The sequence below is a fragment of the Pinus tabuliformis genome, chromosome 1_2 (assembly GCF_031772625.1).
Source record: "Pinus tabuliformis cultivar Carrire ecotype Pingquan chromosome 1_2, CPIR1, whole genome shotgun sequence".
NCBI classification, from domain to species: Eukaryota; Viridiplantae; Streptophyta; class Pinopsida; order Pinales; family Pinaceae; genus Pinus; species Pinus tabuliformis.
Genome location: NC_142298.1, coordinates 163,709,754 through 163,729,431, shown reverse-complemented (window position 1 = coordinate 163,729,431; position 19,678 = coordinate 163,709,754). Strand labels below are relative to the sequence as shown.

The following is a 19,678-nucleotide window of genomic DNA, read 5'->3' as shown; positions in this document are numbered from 1 at the left end:
CAAACAATCTGTTCTTGGTACGATTGTTGTTTGTACCCAACGCAGAATAATGGAAGGGTGAGGCGGGATTCGATTTTAAAAGAAAAGCGATGGGTAGTACGTTATTTCGTGTAATTGATAATCGGAAAAAATATAAATGGATTCTGTTTTTTTTTATATAATTAAATAACTTCCATATCAATAATATTGATATGTAATACCAATAGTCAGTAAAAAAGAAAATGTAGAGTAAGGTTTTTTTCCTTCCTATTTAAAAAATAAATAAAAATATTCCAATAAAACAATCTCAACCTCCACAATGCAATTTATAATGATGACAACTTTAAGTGGGAATTTTCGAATTCTTAAGTATTATAAATAATAATTAAAAGGTTCAAATATTTGTATCTTTCCTGTGGACAAATGGAGATCCCAGATGTGCAATGCAGCGTGGCAACTAACATTTATATGTACACCACTGAAATTCTGTCGATTTAGCATTACCTCGGTACCAATACAGTAATAGAGGCATAGGTGTTAGATGCAGGAGCTAGAGGTGTGAGAGCTAAGGCCGATGTTGCGGGGTCAGACGCGTGTGACGATCCAGAAGCAGAACTGGTAATAGAACTCACAAATACAGGCTTTGTGGGATTAGGTAATGTCCCAGAATCAGATGAAAGCATTTGAGTCGCTTCAGACATCAGTGGACGAAGTGAGGGGTTGGCTTGAGTACACAGAAGACCAACGTGAATGCATCTCAACGCTTGCTCCTTGTCGCATGTTTCGATTATCGCCGGATCAACCATCTGCACAGTATCTCCTCGTTCGTATGATCTCCATGCCTGCAAAATCACGACGGCTCGTCATTTTGTTACGTTATGTACATGATTGAAAGGTACTTAACATAGGCTTTAATTTATTTAATCATAAACTAGCACTGAATAACTAAATAACATGGTCGAGCTTAAATAGATCTCTTTTCACCGAAATGCAACGGAAACAGTATCTTACCCATCCTAGGAGAATCTGCATGTCTGGTGACAAACTATAATCCGTGTTCTTTCTTCCTGTGATAAGTTCCAGGAGAAGCACACCGAAGCTATATACATCAGCTTTTACAGATAACTGTCCCTGCATAGCGTACTCTGGTGCCATATACCCGCTACATATCCAAATTACAATGTCAAACATTATATGGTGATGGAAAATTTATCCTAATGATCAGTTACTAGCAAAGGAAACTGCAGGCCTAGATCATAGGTTAATAGATAATGCGAATTCCACGAAACAAAGACGGAAAAAAGATGTCATAAGTGCTATTAGAAGACCGTCAATCTTCTTGAAATGAAATAAGCATAGAGTAAACCATATGTATCCCCACTTGTTAAAAGATCTTCATAGCATGAGAGAGTGATGATTGCATTAAAATCTTACAAAGTTCCAGCAAGTCTCGTGCTGATGTGACTCTGATCGTCAGGAAAATGCTTTGCTAGCCCGAAATCTGCAATCTTAGGATTCAGTTTCTCGTCCAATAAAATATTGCTAGCTTTAATATCTCGATGGATGATTCGCAGTAGAGAATCCTGGTGAAGATAAAGAAGTCCACGAGCTATTCCTAGAATGATGTTGTAACGCTTCTGCCAATCGAGCCGTTCGCGATTGTTTGGATCTATATGTCGAAACATGACAGTAGTAACTCATTAACATTAACACGACAAAACCAAGTACTGTGAAACTGTTAATAAAACGAGAGTGACTCACAGAATAGGATTTTATCAAGGCTCTTATTGGCTAAGTACTCGTAAACAAGCACCATTTCTGATCTCTCTGCGCAATAGCCAAGTAGCCTCACGAGATTTCGATGTTGAATTTTAGCTACAAGCTTAACCTCGTTCAGAAATTCTTTCCTTCCTTGCGCAGAATGTAAAGACATCTTCTTCACTGCTATTTCTGTTCCATCATCGGTAGTTCCCTGAGACATTTCAGACAAAAGATCCGTATGAAGATTTTGTTAAATATTTCAGCGCAATTTTTTTGTAGGGTTTATTATTTTCAAACTGGAAATCAATATCCAATGGTCAAAGGTGTTGTCAGAACAGCCCACTGATTACTATAATTAAAAAGATTTTAAAAACAAATAGAAGTTCTATCGGCCTATGTTACCTTGTATACAGGGCCAAATCCTCCCTCACCGAGCTTCTTGTCATCATGAAAATTTTGAGTAGCTGTTAGTAATGTTTCCATCTTGAACACTATTAATTGTTCGTCCTCACTAAATACTGTGTCTTCCTCGACTTGCCCACGACGTTCAGAATGAACTAAACCATCAAAACATACAGTTACATCAGAAAATAATGGGTTAAAAATTAAACGTTTTCTAGCTTGCATGAAAATTGTGCTCTCAGTTTGTTGTAGCATGTACTTTTATCCCAGATACCGAGATCCAAAAACTCTATGTGCACGCCGATCTATCGAACACTACTAAATCTACAAGATGGCATAGCACATACACCTTTAAACCGGTGTCTGATCAGACGTACCAGGATCTTTGGGCTTAATGGGAATATGATCGTGGGCGTTGTCTACCAGCTTTCAAATTTTTCAGGACAGTGAAAATGTGTTGCAATTAGGTAAAACATTTCAAAAATGTTATTTCAGGAATGTTTGAATTGAGTTTTTAGGGGTGAAAATTGATGTTTAAATCTAATTTTTAATCGTTAAAATAGATTTATTACCATCAAAATTTCTAAGGTATTTAAAATTTTGAAATTTTATAATTATAATTTAGATTTACAAAATTTCCTACCAAATTTTATCAAAATTTTACCAAGATCTTCATAATTTTCAAATCTTAAAATTTTAGAACTATAACTTAGATTTACAAAATTTCCTACTAAATTTTATCAAAATCTTATCAGAATTTCCATAATTTGAGAGCCAGACTACGGGGTTTATATGGGTATATGCTAGCAAGGATGCAATTCAAAAATAGACTACTTTACCGTCTCACCAGCTTATATCATCAAATGAAATACCTTCGTATCCCCTTCGTTTTATGGCAGCCTTCAATCTTCTCCCGGTCGCAAACAGGCATAGAAATAGTGCTAGGAGAACGCCGCCCACAACACTTAAAATTATGGGTGTTTTGTTTGAAGACTTCCTGATTTGCGAAGCATTAGCTGGTGGTTCCGTTGGGGATGGTGGAGGTGCACGTGCAGTCAAATTAAAGAAAGGATATAGTTCATAACGAACTATGCAGCTTCTCGTCAGACCCTGAGCTCCTTGCTTTCCGGCATAATCAGCGAAAATATACTTTATTGTATTTGAGAGACATGCCCTGCAATCGTGAATAGAGATATCTCTCCAGCACTGGACTAGAGCATAAATATGTCGAAATAAAGAATCTGTAGTATTTCCGGATGCATATCTATTCCAGTTTGCAGATCCATTCACTGCTTCGTCTGTCAATTTGTCGAATAGCCTAGCAAGAGCTATTTTAAAGGGTTCACTGTTGGTGACATTCTGTTGATTCTGTTGACTGGAAATATCAATCTGAGAAGTGTTTGGATGTCCGACGAAACTATAGTTTTCATAACGGACGAAGCAGCTCTCAAGCCAAATACTCGCGCCGATGGCATTCCCGCAGCGTTGTGCAGTGATCCACAATACGTTTGTTGAACAACTGCTACATTCCTCAGGTGTTGTGTCTCCCATGCATTGGAGGAGGCCATAGATTTTGTCCGGACTTTGCCCCTTCTCAGAAGTCCTATACCCGGTATTTTCCTTGGAGTGAACCAAACTATCCATGACTGCAACTAGATTATTCTCAAACTGACTGCCCCTTGTATAGTTAAAGTTGTTGTTGCAGTCTGCTACTGGATAGATCACAGTCCTATTACTCGGTTGTGTTTGTGTATTATTAGCTGGCTCAGGAGGTTTAGTGGATTTAAAGAAGGAATATATTTCATATCGAATTATGCAGTTTGCCTTCAAACCCTGAACTCCTGGATTTCCAGGAAAAGTTGCGAAAATAGAATTGATTGTATTTGAGAGACATGCTGTGCAGTCATCGCTGGATATATCTCTCCAACACTGGACCAGACCGTAAATCTTTCGAGACAAGGAGTCTGTAGTATTTCCAGAAGCATATAACTTAGATCCAGATTCTGCTTCACTCGACAAATTGGATAAGAGGTTGTCAAGAGCCTCACCAAAGACTTGAGGTTCTGAAACATTGGTCGTAATAAAGGTATATAATCCATATGAGTATAGTTGTCCGAAGAATGTATAGTTTTCATAACGCAAGAAGCAGACATCCATCCAAATTGTACCCCCAACCCCATTGCCACAACCTTCACTTCGTCGTATGGTAGCAATTGCTCTTTGCGAGCAATTGTGGCATTCATCTGCTGTTATGTCTCCCCTGCAATTTAGGAGACCATATATTTGATTAGGACTTTGGCCAAACACAGAAGTGTTAAACCCAGTTTGGGAGGTGTGTTGAACAAGACTGTTAAAGACTGTATTCAGATTACTCCCAAACACACTGCCATTTGTATAGTTAAAGTCGCGGTTGCAAATGGTTGCCTGCGCGTTGCAAGTCTTTCCCTGAAGAGCTATGAAAGATGGAATAACAACAACTATGTAAAATAGCATAATGTTTTGGCAGATCACCACAGGGCGTGCTGAATGACTTCCTTGGAATTTGTTATTTTTTAGGACTTCAATGACCATTGGGCGGTGGAAAGCCTCCCGTGCAGTACATAGGTATGCTGACGATACCCCCATCAGGCCTGGAATTCGAAATCCGTCTTTACTGACTTTTTTTGAGGATGTTGATTATACGTTTTTGTGTAGAAAAAATGTATTATCCAACTGGAAGAAAAATACTCGATAAGAATCCATTTTACAAGTGAAAGGATAAACCATTAAAATCAATTAAACACCTCTCACTTTTATGATTCTATTGCAATACAATGTTACGATAAAATCAAAACAACTGAAAAGGAATCTAAGAAACGTGGCAGTAAGTGGGATGTTCCAGAGAACAGACATAAGAAATCCTTCTTTACTTCATTTCTCTGTAACTGAACTCTATGCATTTTTCTTCCTTTTTATAGATCATTCATAAATTTACATTGAAGAAGCAAGAATAAAAAGAACAGACAATTAATAATATATTTTTAAAATATAAAACAATTAACAAAATTCCATTGTAAAGGGTTTAACCTTTAAACCCATTAAAGGGTTTGATGAACAGTTTGCCTTTCACTGTGGTGGTCAACAGTGGAACTGGAGACAGAAGCCCTGAAACACATACTCTGTCGGAATCTGTGACATCGCGTGAAGGAGAATAGCACCAAGTCTTGAAACATGGGAAAGCAGTTAGGGAGGATCCATGTGGAGAATGTTGAATATAGCAGGCGTGTGCCGAGTGAGTTTCTCTTTACCGCCCCTAATTCCCTGCAGTATCTGAGTGACTTAATTCTGTTCGAAGAGATGCATCGAAAAAATTTCGATCGCAGAAAGAGGAGAAAAGAGATGCATCCAAAAAAATTCGATCCCAGAAAGAGGAGAAAAGGCCTGCTGCGTCCTCTGGACCTCAGGGAATGTGGGACTAAATACGGTGGCGGAGTCTCTTTTCGTGGTCAGTGACCTCGTGCAGGAAAGAACGATTCATATATTGTATTCACTAACGTTACAGATCCAGTCAGCCACAAATGAATTGTCAAACTCAAAGTCAAGTATGTGAGCAAGTCTATGTGGGTCATTTTTTCTCATTACTGGACAATTTGCAATACATTGCAATAGAACGTACGGATGGACCAAATTAAAATTTTCGTAGAACCGATTAAACTAAATTATTTCCAATTAGAATATTTCTAAAATTTACAATTCAATTAAAAATTCAAAGAAAAACGGAAATTGAATTCTTCACACCCGCCCATACGGCACTTTCCAACTTGGTAGTCGACTTTCGAAATTGAATTCTTCACAGCCGCGCGCAGATGTAGCAGGTGGAATGTGCATTAGGTGGTACGTACATTCACCTTATTCTGACACGTCAATCACAATTCGTTTCCAGTTTGTCTGAGCAATAAGTTTGTGGCTGATTTATCTTTTTAAATGTAATAAAATCGGGATTTGATAGTTCAAAGGAAATGAGCGATTTCAATATTCATGATGAGAGATTTGACTATTAAAATCACCATTAAATTGAGATTTGATAGTCCAAAGGAGATAAGCGATTTGACTTTTCTTGTCCAGTGAGAGATTTGACTATTAAAATTGTAATTACCCTCCCCTCAATTTTGACCTAATATCTTTTATTTAAAAAAAACACACATAGTCATGGTACTTAGATTTTACGTCACTGGATTTGGATTATTCCACACAAACCTAATCTCATGTTACAGCCGTAAACAATAAACAAAACTGAATTCATGGAAACAGGAGTACGCGCACTTACCGAACTTGAAAGTAGTCGAGATGTATTTCATTTTATTCGATACCGTTGGATTTTCAATTTGATTTCATTTGCTCCCGTGCAGTTGCAGTTGCCGTTGCCGTTGGATGTATTTTATGAGTACATAATGTATTGGTGGTCAATAATTTGTAATCATATGAAACATAAGGTTGGAGGCCGCTACATAGCATGCAGTTCTTTTTTAACATACTTTCGGATACATGTCCACTCTATATGTACTGGTATTTTAAATAATAAAATCCACTATTTATTTCGGATACATGTCCACGCTATATGTACAGGTATTTTAAATAATAAAATCCAGTATTTATTTTCTCCGGAAAAATAGAGATGGGAATACATATTCACCGCCCTTAGTCTCTACCACCATTCATTTCACTCCCCTACATATGCGCCAAGAATTTCAACCTCAGGGATAGTTGGCATACAGAAAATCATCATTCTTCTCGATTCCTCTCACTATCTATAATCTTATCCAACCTCCGGGATGGCCGAAAAACACCATCTGTCTAGATTCCTCTCCCTATGCTATTATCTTATTTGTACAAATTTACCCACTTAAGAAAACTTGCGGTTTTAAAATTAATTATTCGGCAGGGGAAGACCTAAAACATCATTCTTCTAGATTTATCTCCCTATATTATAATCCTTATCGGTAAACTAACATAATTAGATAGGTGTTATTTTTTCCTTTTCAAAATTAATATCTCTAATACAATCATTTCGTTTATAAATGATTGTTTTTATAAAACTATTTATTTACAAGATGTTATTTGATAATTTGCTTAATAATGTTAAAAAATAAATATATATTTAAATGATGTCATTTGCTATGTGATACTTTGGATGATAATTTTTTAATTGTATCACATAAATGTATAAATATATAAATTTAAAAATGTAAGGTACTTTATATTTAAAATTCCATTATTGATGTGGAAGACACAATGAAAATATGATAACATCTTTCATTTATGACATCAAGATAAATTAATTATGTCTACAAACATATCTATTTTGGAAGATGGCTTTGAGATTGTTAACTTAATTATCATAATTATTATGTGGATGGTAAAGATTTAATCTCCATGGAATATTTTAAAATATTTTTAGTAGTAGTTAGAGTTCCAAGGTTGAGATTTATCTCAAAAAAAGTTACTACCCCTTTTTCCCTTTTAATGAAAGTGATTAATTAAAAAATGTGATTAGTGAACTATAGTTTTTGGGAGTTGTGATATGTAAGCATATTTGCAAGTTAAGAATATCTGCAATAAATGAGAGTAAATCTCCATGAATCTAGTTAAATTTTTTTCTAAATGTATATATGCTTAACTCATATATTAATTCATTTTTATAATTATTAATAATAATTTAAAACAAATTTATCATTTAATTAATTTTTATGATTTCTTTAATTTTAGCAACATGAGATGTCTCATAAGCTGCACGTATTTACCTGTATTTTCCTTATTTAAATGACCATTTTAAAATTTGCACTTCATTGACTAGGATTATGTAACTTTTCAGTCAATTAATTTGATGTGTGGTGTTGTCGCTTCAAATCGCACCAGCATCACAAGTGTCGCAAGGGAGATAGAAAGCCTCCTAGCGGTAGCCTTTGGGTTGATTATAGACGAGTGCCTAGGACATCTTAAATAGAGGAGTGCTTAAGAGATTATCTGTGAGGGGTTATCACCACTCCCATTGTCACATAAAAGGGTAATAGCAGGGGCTTGGTTGAATAAGCCTTCACTGAGGTAGATTCAAGCCAACTCATGGATCCAAATGCTCGGGGTATATTCGGGTAATCTCAAAGAGAAATTGCTTCTTCCTCTGGTCGCCTACACACAGAAATGAGACAACTTAAAACTAAAGTCGTAGTAATGATGGAGAGGAAGAAAGGAAGGAGGGAAAAATATGCATAGAGTTGTAACAAACATAATCCTAGGCAACAATGTTCCAACAGAAAGTGGAATTCGATGGATAGGGATGTAAACAAAACAAAATCCTAAACCACGATTTTTTGGTGGAATGATAGAAATAGAGGCGTGTGAAAGAAGGTTTCAGATCAAACGCGACATGGGTATCATTCTTTGCCAAAGCAAACATAGATCTAGGCTAATATAGGTCCTATAGGTTAATTAAATGCACAAGTAAATATGTAATTTTATAGGTAAGACAATGTTAGTGAATAACACATATAGGTCTGTGATAAGCATGGGTACTCTCTTCCATGAGAAGCTAAGATAAATCCATAGATTGAAGAGGAACCAATTGCATTCATTATACTATTTCAAAGGAAGAAAAAAACAAATGAAATGACATTATCGAGAGGAACATGCTACACATTAATCATGCTTGGAATCAATAGGGAAACACCATTTATCTCAAAGGGTCTAAATAACCAGTCCATATTTCTGCATGATATCAGTGAAGACCCCATGAATAAACATATTAGAACCAAATGGCATTACAGAACTCAGACCCTGCAGGTGAGAAATTCTAGAACCTCTGTATAATATTGCTTCCCCCTATTTATAAGAAGAGGGGGAGATGGAATAACTGTTACAAAATATCTTAGCCAAAGGCCAACTATCTGATGTACTAGCTTCCTCGACCTGTGATAACTCTTGCTGCCTAAAAATATTACAATGGGGATCTTCTCCCTTTCTTGGAAATAAATGCTAACTGCAGAACTAATGGAAGAAGGAGGAAAAAAGAAAGATGAAGGAGGAGGTGTCCCCCTGTTGTTCTGGTGGAGGCCCCTGATCAAGCCACGTCCCTACTGTGATGCACGTCCCTTGCTGCTCGATCGGTTTTTGTCAATTCTGCCTTAACTACCTTAGTAACTCGTTCACTAGAGGAGGGAGTGGGTCGACTATGAACGTCTGTCATGGAGTGGGAATTGGAGTGTGTCGTGGTAGTCCTTTGTTGCGTGAAGGAGTGGAGCACCATGTCATGCCATTAAGTCTTCCTGAATTCCCCCCCTTACTGATCTACTGTCGTGCCATACTTCATTCACGGCTCTAGCTACCAACCCATATGCCTTCAAGCAAGGCTTTATGGTAGCGAGATTTTTCAAAACATTATGAAACAACGAGCGTAGATGCCCCTTATCCCCACTTTGGTTTTAGCTCATTACTTCTATTTCCTTCATATGACCAAGGGCTATAACTAGGAGCTTAGTCCTTGGGCGCTAAGCCCTTCAGGCTCCTGTCCTGGGGACCTTTTTCCTTTGTTACATAGCATATCGCATCCGAACACTTGATATGCTTTACCACTTGGCATCTCCCCTTCTAACTTGCGATCTCCGATCGGCGGGATCAGGCCCACCAAAAATATTGCGATCGCAACCCCTGAGGAGGACGACTTGTTACCTTATTTCTAAGAGCTTGGCCGATTGTCCCAACATGGGAGCCTTATAGGCCAGACCTCATAATATATCACTTCTGAGAGGAAATCCCCTACATATCGTAATCGCAAGCTGGGTAGATTGAGGTGGAGGACCACTTTAACCTATGCGACTACCAATCTCCGATCTGCGGGGGTCGACGCCATCATTTCCACGTGTCACCTTGTGATTGGTGACATGTGTCACCTAGAAATGCCCCCATAGGACCCCTGAAAATGTCAAATCTAAGTGCCATGTGTCACCCGTACTGCCATGTCATTGATGACGTCATCTGCCATTTCAATGCTGAGGACCAATCATATTGTGTCACATGGCCCCAAAGAAGAGAGAGAAAATGGTTTGTGTGACCTTGTTTTTGCATGGGTTTCCCTTGTATTCGGTTTTCATCCCTTCCCAGAACTTTTACACTGTGTCGTAGAAGCGGCCCTCGCACGGTCTTGGAATGAAAACCTCGCTAATCCGTTGATATTGCGGGATGCGATATTTACCGTACCATTGTGCCGCCACATGGAGGAGAGAGAAGGGCGCGACCTGACCTTGGTTTATCTATGCTTTTCTTTGTTAAACGTTTTCATCACTCCTCGGCGATTTCACACTATCTCGCAAGATTGAACCCCCACAAGGTTTTGGAGTTTGTTGTGACTGCGAGACTGCGGGGTCGCCGAGATGCGGGATGCGGGACCTGCGGGATGTGGGATCTTGCGGGACTGCGGGGTCATCGAGATGCGAGATGCGAGACCTCTGGGATGAGGGATTGCGTCGCTGCGGGATCGTGGGATTCACCATATTTCGCAACATGGAGTAGAGAGAAGGGGGCAACCCGACCTTTGTTTTTCAAGGAATTCCTTCATTAAACTTTTTCGACCCTCCCCGATGACTTTACATTATATCGCACACTTGGACCCCCCAAGGCTTTTAGGTTAGTATCCCCTTGGTCCGTCGATATGCTGATATTGTGAGATGTGATGACGTAGGACTGCGGGGTGCGCGATCCTCAAATGTGATTTGCCTTTGTCCTTTAGTGTTTTTTCTTAGTTTTCTGGGCTTTCCCAAGGAAACCTCCAACAGGCTCTAACTTATGATCCATGAGTCCTTTTTCGGACTTCTATATACCATTGGAAATATCTTAATGAGTACTACGCAATGGAGAGGGCCTGATTTGGCTCTTGATAACTTCCGCAGCTTGAAAAATTGGCATCAAACTTCATTTATTTTGTGTATTGGAGGCAATTGAAGACTGATAAGGCAGTGAATGACAACATTGCCTCCTACTAGGGACAGTGCCTTGCTGGCAAGGTGCTGAGAACCTATAGACAAGTATCCTTCACCATTGGGCATGGAGTCAGTAATAAATGAATCTTTGTAATCAACAAAATCTCTCCATGGTACTTTCCTCCTCAATCTAAAATGCAGAAATAAAAATTCTAACAACTGGAAAGTAAATTCTCAGCTAGTGAGCTTATTTATGTACATTCCTACTTATGCATAGAACTTAATTAAGCCAAGTGTGTTCAACCCTCCAATGGATCCAAGCTAGCATTAGAGTACTGGACCATATACCTTTACACTGCTTAAAAACAAAAATTAAAATGAGCATTAACCATGAAAAATTTTCAAATAAGGAACCTAATACATGCTCTAGGAATGACCTCTGGTGCTGACTTAAGAAAATGCTCATGTACTTAGCCACAGGGTCATGGAATAGACAAGGAATGTTTGCAGCAACCTCTTCTTCACATACACTCTGTTGACCGATGTCTTTTTGTTCATGGCAAACACAAACAATATTCAACTCCTCAACTTCGACTTTGAGATCTTCTTGAAAAACTTGTTGTTGGGAGCTTGCTCCCCCCTTATTGGTAAACAACTCCTTCTGGACCCCAATGACCATCTCTCCCTCCTCTAAATAATATGAATCACAAATTCCAGGAGATCCTTGATCCTGCTCTCCATGTGAAAGATATACATCATGGATTCCAGCCTCTCTGCTGACCTCCTGATGGGTCTCTTCTTCTTGTTTACCTTCCCATAACTAAGAATCTGGTAGCTTTGCCTCACTTGAATATCCATCAGAGTCATATTCATAAGAAGAAGGGGAAACATCAAAATCAACTGAATAAACCCTTTGAGAGTTTATTTGCAGCTCAGTGGTGTTTCCTTCTTTTCTTTCTTGCTCATGAGGTGATGCATCTTGATGTGAGTGGATATCTTCTTGGAATGGGCTCTCACATACATCTTCAGCAGGATCATTAACCTCGGAAATGTCTTCGTCATTAAGAGGTGTGCAGTAATCTTCAAATAAAGCATCCGGTGGGTATAATTATTTGTAATAGTGATTGAAAGCTTTATGAAAATTTCTTAGGGAAGATATGCTGCCACGAGGTACTGTTCTCTACCAGACTCTAGCACCTTCCTCTAAAGAATACATGAACAACTTCATTTGTACATCTTCAAGAGAAATACCTTGTTGCTCCATGCACTCATGAAATTATTTAAGGTGTTGGTGAGGCCTTCTCTCAGTGTTCCCACTGAATTTAGGAAAGTAGGTATCCCATTCATGAAACAGAGGAACATGGTTAGGATAACCAATAATGGAAGAAAAATCCAGTGGAGAAAATTTGTTGGCTAGAAATGTAGGGATGGCCATCTTGGAAACCTCCCTATATGACTGATTTCAACTTCAAAAGTAGGGAAAGTTTTCAGCTGCAGTAGCATCATAGTGAGTATGAGATTGTTTGAAAGCCAAGATGATAAAATAGACGTATGGACAGTGGAGTCGCCAGGATGTTTACCATAAAATTGATAGTGGAGTCGCCAAGGTGACAGATATTCAACCCACACTTCCCTTGCTCACCTAACAGAGAAAATGTAATACTTTGTCATACCGAGGGAAATATTCTAATCCGTTCCCCGACAACGGCACCAGAAAGATTTTTTCACTTCAAATCACACCAGTAGCACAAGTGTTGCAAGGGAGATAGAAAGCCTCCTAGAGACAGCCTCTAGGTTGATTGTAGACTAGTGCCTAGGACATCTTAAATAGAGGAGTGCTTAAGAGATTATCTATGAGGGGTTATCAACACTCCCATTGTCACGTAAAAAGGTAATATGAGGGGCTTGGTTCAATAAGCATTCACTGAGGTAGATTCAAGCCAACTCATGGATACAAATGGTGGGGGTATATTGGGGTAATCTCAAAGAAAAATGGCTTCTTCCTCTAGTGGCCGACACACGGAAGTGAGACAGCTTAAAACTTAAGTTGTAGTAATGATGGAGAGGAGAAAAGGAAGGAGGGAAAAATATGCATAGGGCTATAAAAGGCAGAATCCTGGGCATCAATGTTCCAGCAGAAAGTGGAATTCGATGGATAGGGTTGTAAACAACATAGAATCCTAAACCATGGATTTCTAGTGGAATGATAGAAGTAGAGGCGTGCATAAGAAGGTTTCAGATCAAACATGACATGGGTATCATTCTCTGCCAAAGCTAATGTAGATCTGGGCTAATAAAGGTCCTACAGGTTAATCAAATGCACAAGTAAATCTATAATTTTGTAGGTACTGCAATGCTATTGAATAACACATATAGGTCTATGATAAGCATAGGTACTTCTATGAGCAGCAAAGATAAATCCATAGATTGAAGAGGAACAAACTACATCCATTATACTATTTCAAAGGAAGAAAAGCACAAATTAAATGACATTACAGAGAGGAACATGCTGCACATTAATCATGCTTGGAATCAATAGGGAAACACTGTTTATCTCAAAGGGTCCAAATAACCAATCCATACATTTGGCATGATATCAATGAAGCCCCCATAAATAAACATATTAGAACCAAATGGCATCACAGAACTCAGACTCTACGGGTCAGAAATTCTAGAACCTCTGTATAATATTGCTTCCCCCTATTTATAGGGAGAAGGGGAGCTGGAATAACTGTTACAAAATATCTCAACCAAAGGCTAGCTGTCTGATGTACTAGCTTCCTTGGCTTGTGATAGGTCCTGCTGCCAAAAAATATTTCAATGGGGATCTGCTCCCTTTCTTGGAAATAAATGCTAACTGCAGAACTGATGGAAGAAGGAGGAAAAAGGAAAGATGAAAGAGGAGGTGTCCCCCTGATATTCCGGTGGAGGCATCTGATCAAGCCATGTGCCTGCCGTGGTGCGCTTCCCGTGCTGCTCGGTTGATTTTTGTCAATTCTTCCTTAATTGCCTGAGTAGCTCGTTCACTAGAGGAGGGAGTGGGTCGACTATGAACGACTATCGTGGAGTGGCAACGGAGTGTGTCTTGGTAGTCCTTTGCTGCATAACAGAGTGGAGCACCATGTCGTGCCATTAAGTCTTCCTGAGTCCCCCCTTATTGATCTACTGTTGTGCCATACTTCATTCACGACTTCAGCTGCCAATCCATATGCCTTTGATGCCCTTTATCATGCTCTGAGGCTTTTCGATAGCGAGAATTTTCTTTTTAAAAACATCATTGAATAGCGAGCGTAGATGCCCCTTAGCCCCCCTTTTGTTTTAACCCCTTTCCTCTATTTCCTTCATATGACCGGGGGCTGTAACGAGGGGCTTAGTCCTTGGGCGCTAAGGCCTTTAGGCTCCTGTCTGGGGGGAGTTTTTCCTTTGTTATGTAGAATACCACATCCCGACGCTTGATACACTTTACCACTTGGTGTCTCCCTTTCTAACTTGCGATTGCTGACCAGCGAGATTGAGCCCACCAAAGATATCAGAATTTCAATGCCGGAGGAGGAGGACATGTTACCTTATTTCTCAATGCTTGGCCAACTATCTAGACACAGAAGCCTTATAGGCCAGACCTCTTAATATATCACATCAGGAGCAAAACCCTAAAACATCATTCTTCTAGATTTCTCTCCCTATATTATAATCCTTATGGGTAAACTAGCATAATTAGATAGGTTTTATTTTATCCTTTTCAAAATTAATATCTCTAATACAACCATTTATTTTATAAATTATTGTTTTTATAAAATTATTTATTTACAAGGTTATTTGATAATTTACGTAATAATGTGAAAAGATAAACATATATTTAAATGATGTCATTTGCTATGTGATATTTTGCATGATAATTTATTAATTGTATCAAATAAATGTATAAACTTAAAAATTTAAAAATGTAAGGTATTTAATATTTAAAATTCTATTTATTGACGTGGAAGAGACGCAATGAGAATATGATAACATCTTTCTATTTTGGAAGAGGACTTTGAGATTGTTAACATAATTATCATAACTATTATGTGGATGGTAAAGGTTTAATCTCCATGGAACATTTTAAAATATTTTTAGTCCAAGGTTGAGATTTATCTAAAAAAAAGTTATACCTTTTTTCCCCTTTTAATGAAAGTGATTAATTAAAAAATGTGATTAGTGAAATATAGTTTTTGGGAGTTGTGATATGTAAGCATATTTGCAAGTTAAGAATATCTACAATAAATGAGAGTAAATCTCCATGAATTTGGTTAAATTTTTTTCTAAATGTATATATGCTTAACTCATATATTAATTCATTTTTATAATTAATGATAATAATTTAAAACAAATTTATCATTTAATTAATTTTTATGATTTCTTTAATTTTAGCAACATGAGATGTCTCATAAGCTGCAAGTATTTACCTGTATTTTCCTTATTTAAATGACCATTTTAAAATATTCACTTCATTGACTAGGATTACGTAACTTTTCAGTCCATTAATTTGATGTGTGGCGTTGTCGCTTCAAATCACACCAGCATCACAAGTGCTGCAAGGAAGATAGAAAGCCTCCTAGAGAGAGCCTTTGGGTTATCACCACTCCCATTGTCATGTAAAAAGGTAATAGTAGGGGCTTGGTTCAATAAGCCTTCACTGAGGTAGATTCAAGCCAACTCATGGATCCAAATGCTCGAGGTATATTGGGGTAATATCAAAGAGAAATGGCTTCTTCCTCTGGTCACTGACACACGAAAATGAGACATATTAAAACTAAAGTCCTAGTAATGATGAAGATGAAGAAAGGAAGGAGGGAAAAAGATGCATAGAGTTGTAAAAAACATAATCCTAGGCAGCAATGTTCCAGCAGAAAGTGGAATTCGATGGATAGGGTTGTAAACAAAACAAAATCCTAAACCACAATTTTCCAGTGGAATGATAGAAATAGAGGTGTGTGAAAGAAGGTTTCAGATCAAACGTGACATGGGTATCACTCTTTGCCAAATCAAACGTAGATCTAGGCTAATACAAGTCCTACAGGTTAATTAAATGCACAAATAAATATGTAATTTTACATTTACGACAGTGCCACTGAATAACACATAAAGGTCTGTGATAAGCAAGAGTACTCTCTTCCATGAGAAGCTAAGATAAATCCATAGATTGAAGAGGAACCAACTGCATTCATTATACTATTTCAAAGGAAGAAAAACATAGATGAAATGACATTACTGAGAGGAACATGGTGCACATTAATCATGCTTGGAATCAATAGGGAAACACCATTTATCTCAAAGGGTCCAAATAGCCATTCCATACATTCAGTACGATATCCATGAATGCCTGATGAATAAACATATTAGAACCAAATGGCATCACAAAACTCAGACCCTTCAGGTGAGAAATTCAAGAAGCTCTGTATAATATTGCTTCCCCCTATGTATAAGATGAGGGGGAGATGGAATAACTATTACAAAATATCTCAACCAAAGGCCAACTATCTGCTGTACTAGCTTCCTCGGCCTGTGATAACTCTTGCTACCGAAAAATATTACAATGGGGATCTTCTCCCTATCTTGGAAATAAATGCTAACTGCAGAACTAATGGAAGAAGGAGGAAAAAGGAAAGATGAAGGAGGAGGTGTCCCTTGCTATTTTGGTGGAGGCCCCTGATCAAGCCACATCCCTCCTATGATGCGCGTCCCCTGGTACTCGATCAGTTTCTGCCAATTCTGCCTTAACTACCTGAGTAGCTCGTTCGCTAGAGGAGGGAGTGGCTCGACTGTGAACGCCTATCGTGGAGTGGGAATGGAGTGTGTCCTAGTAGTCCTTTGTTGCATGACGAAGTGGACTACCATGTCATGCCATTAATTCTTCCTGAATTCCCCCCTTACTGATATACTGTCGCACCCTACTTCATTCATGGCTTCAGTTGCCGACCCATATGCCTTCAATTCCCTATATCATGCTCCGAGACTTTATGGTAGTGGGACTTTTCTTTTTAAAAACATTACAAAACAACGAGCGTAGATTCCCCTTATCCCCCCTTTGGTTTTAGCTGCTTTACGCTATTTCCTTCATATGACCGAGGGCTATAACTAGGGGCTTAGTCCTTGGGTGCTAAGGCCTTCAAGATCCTGTTCTGAGGACCTTTTTCCTTTGTTACACAACATATCACATCTCGACACTTGATCCGCTTTACCACTTGGCATATCCCCTTCTAACTTGCGAGCTCCGATCAGCAGGATCAGGCCCACCAAAAATATAGCAACCGCAACCCTTGAGGAGGAGGACTTGTCACCTTATTTCTAAGCGCTTGGCCAAATGTCTGGACATGGGAGCCTTATAGGCCATACCTCATAATATATCACCTCCGAGAGGAAATCCCCCACATATCGCAATCGCAAGCTGAGTAGACTGAGGTGGAGGACCATTTTAACTTGTGCGACCACCGACCGCCGATCTGCAGGGGGTGACGTCATCATTTCCACATGTCACCTTGTGATTGGTGACACGTGTCACTTGGAAATGCCCCCATAGGACTCCTAAAAATGTCAAATCTATGTGCCACACGTCACTTGTACTGCCACGTCATTGATGATGTCATCTTCCATTTCAACACTGAGGACCAATCATATTGTGCCACGTGGCCCCCAAGAAGAGAGAGAAAATGGTCTGCCTGACCCTATTTTTGCATGGGTTTCCTTTATATTCGGTTTTCGCCCCTTCTTGGAACTTTTACACTATGTTGCAAAAGCAGCCCGTGCACTGTCTTGGAATGAAAACCTCGTTGATCTACTGATATTGCGGGATGCAATATTTACCATCGCACCATGCTGCCACATGGAGGAGAGAGAAGGGCGCTATCTGACCTTGGTTTTCTATGCTTTTCTTTGTTAAACATTTTTAGACCTCCTCGGTGATTTCACACTATCTCGCAAGATCGAACCCCCACAAGGTTTTGGACTTTCCTATGACTACGAGATTGCGGGGTCGCTGAGATGTGGGATGCGGGACCTGTAGGATGCGGGGTCCTGTGGGACTGTAGGGTCACCGAGATACGAGATGTGAGACCCGCAAGATGTGGGATTGCGTCGCTGTGGGATCGCGGGATTCACCATATTCCGCAATGTGGAGGAGAGAGAAGGGGGGCAACCCGACCTTTGTTTTTCAAGGAATTCCTTTATTAAAATTTTATGAGCCTCCCCGATGAATTTACATTATATCGCATAATCGACCCCCGGAAAGGCTTTTAGGCTATTATCCCTTTGGTTCGCTAATATTCCTATATTGTGGAATGTGATGACGTAGGACTGCGGTGTGCAGGATCCTCAAATGTCATTTGCCTTCATCCTTTAGTGTTTTTTCTTGGTTTTCTAGGCTTTTCCAAGGCAATCTTCAAAATGCTATAACTTATGATCCAGGAGTACTTTTTTGGACTTCTATATAAGCATTGGAAATCTCTTTCTGAGTACTACAAAATGGGGAGGGCCTGATTTGGCTCTTGATAACTTCCGTGGCCTGAAAAATTGGCATCAAACTTCATTCCTTTTGTGTATTGGAGACAATTGAAGACTGATAAGAAAGTAAGTGACAACAATGGCTCCTACTAGGGACAGTGCCTTGCTGGCAAGGTGCTGAGAACCTATAGACCAGTATCCTTCACCATTGGGCATGAAGTCAGTAATAAATGAATCTTTGTAATCAACAAGATCTCCATGGGACTTTCCTCCTCAATCTAAAATGTAGAAATAAAAGTTCTAACAACTAGAAAGAAAATTATCAGCTAGTGATTTTATTTATGTACATTCCTACTTATGCATAGAACTTAATTAAGCTAAGTGTGTTCAACCCTCCAATGGATCCAAGCTAGAATTAAAGTACCGGACCATATACCTTTACATTTCTGAAAAAAAAAAAATTAAAATGAGCATTAACCATGAAATATTTTTTAAATGAGGAACCTAATACATGCTCTTGGAATGACCTCTCATCCTAACTTAAGAATATGCTCATGTACTCAGTAACATGGTCATGGAATAGATAAGGAATGTTTGTAGCTCCTCAACTTCAACTTTGAGCTCTTCTTGGAAAACTTGTTGTTGGGAGCTTGCTCGCCCTTATTGGTAAACAACTCCTTCTGGACCCCAACAACCATCTCTCCCTCCTCTAAATAATATGAATCACAAATTGCAGGAGATCCTTGATCCTGCTCTCCATGTGAAAGATATACATCATGGATTCGAGCCTCTCCGTTGACCTCCTAATGGGCCTCTTCTTCTTGTTCAACCTCCCATAAGTGAGAATGTGGTAGCTCTGCCTCACTTGAATCTCCATCAGAGTCATATTCATAAGAAGGGGAAACATCGGAATCAACTGAATAAACCCTTTGAGAGTTTATTTGCAGCTCAGTGGTGTTTCCTTCTTTTCTTTCTTTCTCATGGGATGATGTGTCTTGATGTGAGTGGATATCTTCTTGGAATGGGCTCTTACATACATCTTCAGTAATTAACCTCGAGAATGTCTTCCTCATTAAGAGGTGTGAGTAATATTCAAATAAAGCATTCGG

At 38.9% G+C, this 19,678-nt stretch overlaps 1 protein-coding gene across 1 annotated transcript; it reads right to left on the bottom strand.

Moving 5' to 3' along the window:
* Positions 1–333: 333 nt before the first annotated feature.
* Positions 334–5,683, bottom strand: LOC149205004 (cysteine-rich receptor-like protein kinase 15). The gene is made up of 7 exons (XM_089393399.1): positions 5,209–5,683; positions 3,015–4,854; positions 2,143–2,297; positions 1,741–1,951; positions 1,414–1,648; positions 991–1,141; positions 334–821 (listed from the first exon to the last, which is right to left on the bottom strand). Exons 2-7 carry the CDS (start codon positions 4,765–4,767, stop codon positions 480–482), a joined length of 2,847 nt encoding a protein of 948 aa, XP_089249525.1. The 5' UTR covers positions 4,768–4,854; positions 5,209–5,683; the 3' UTR covers positions 334–479.
* Between the last annotated feature and the right edge of the window lie 13,995 nt (positions 5,684–19,678).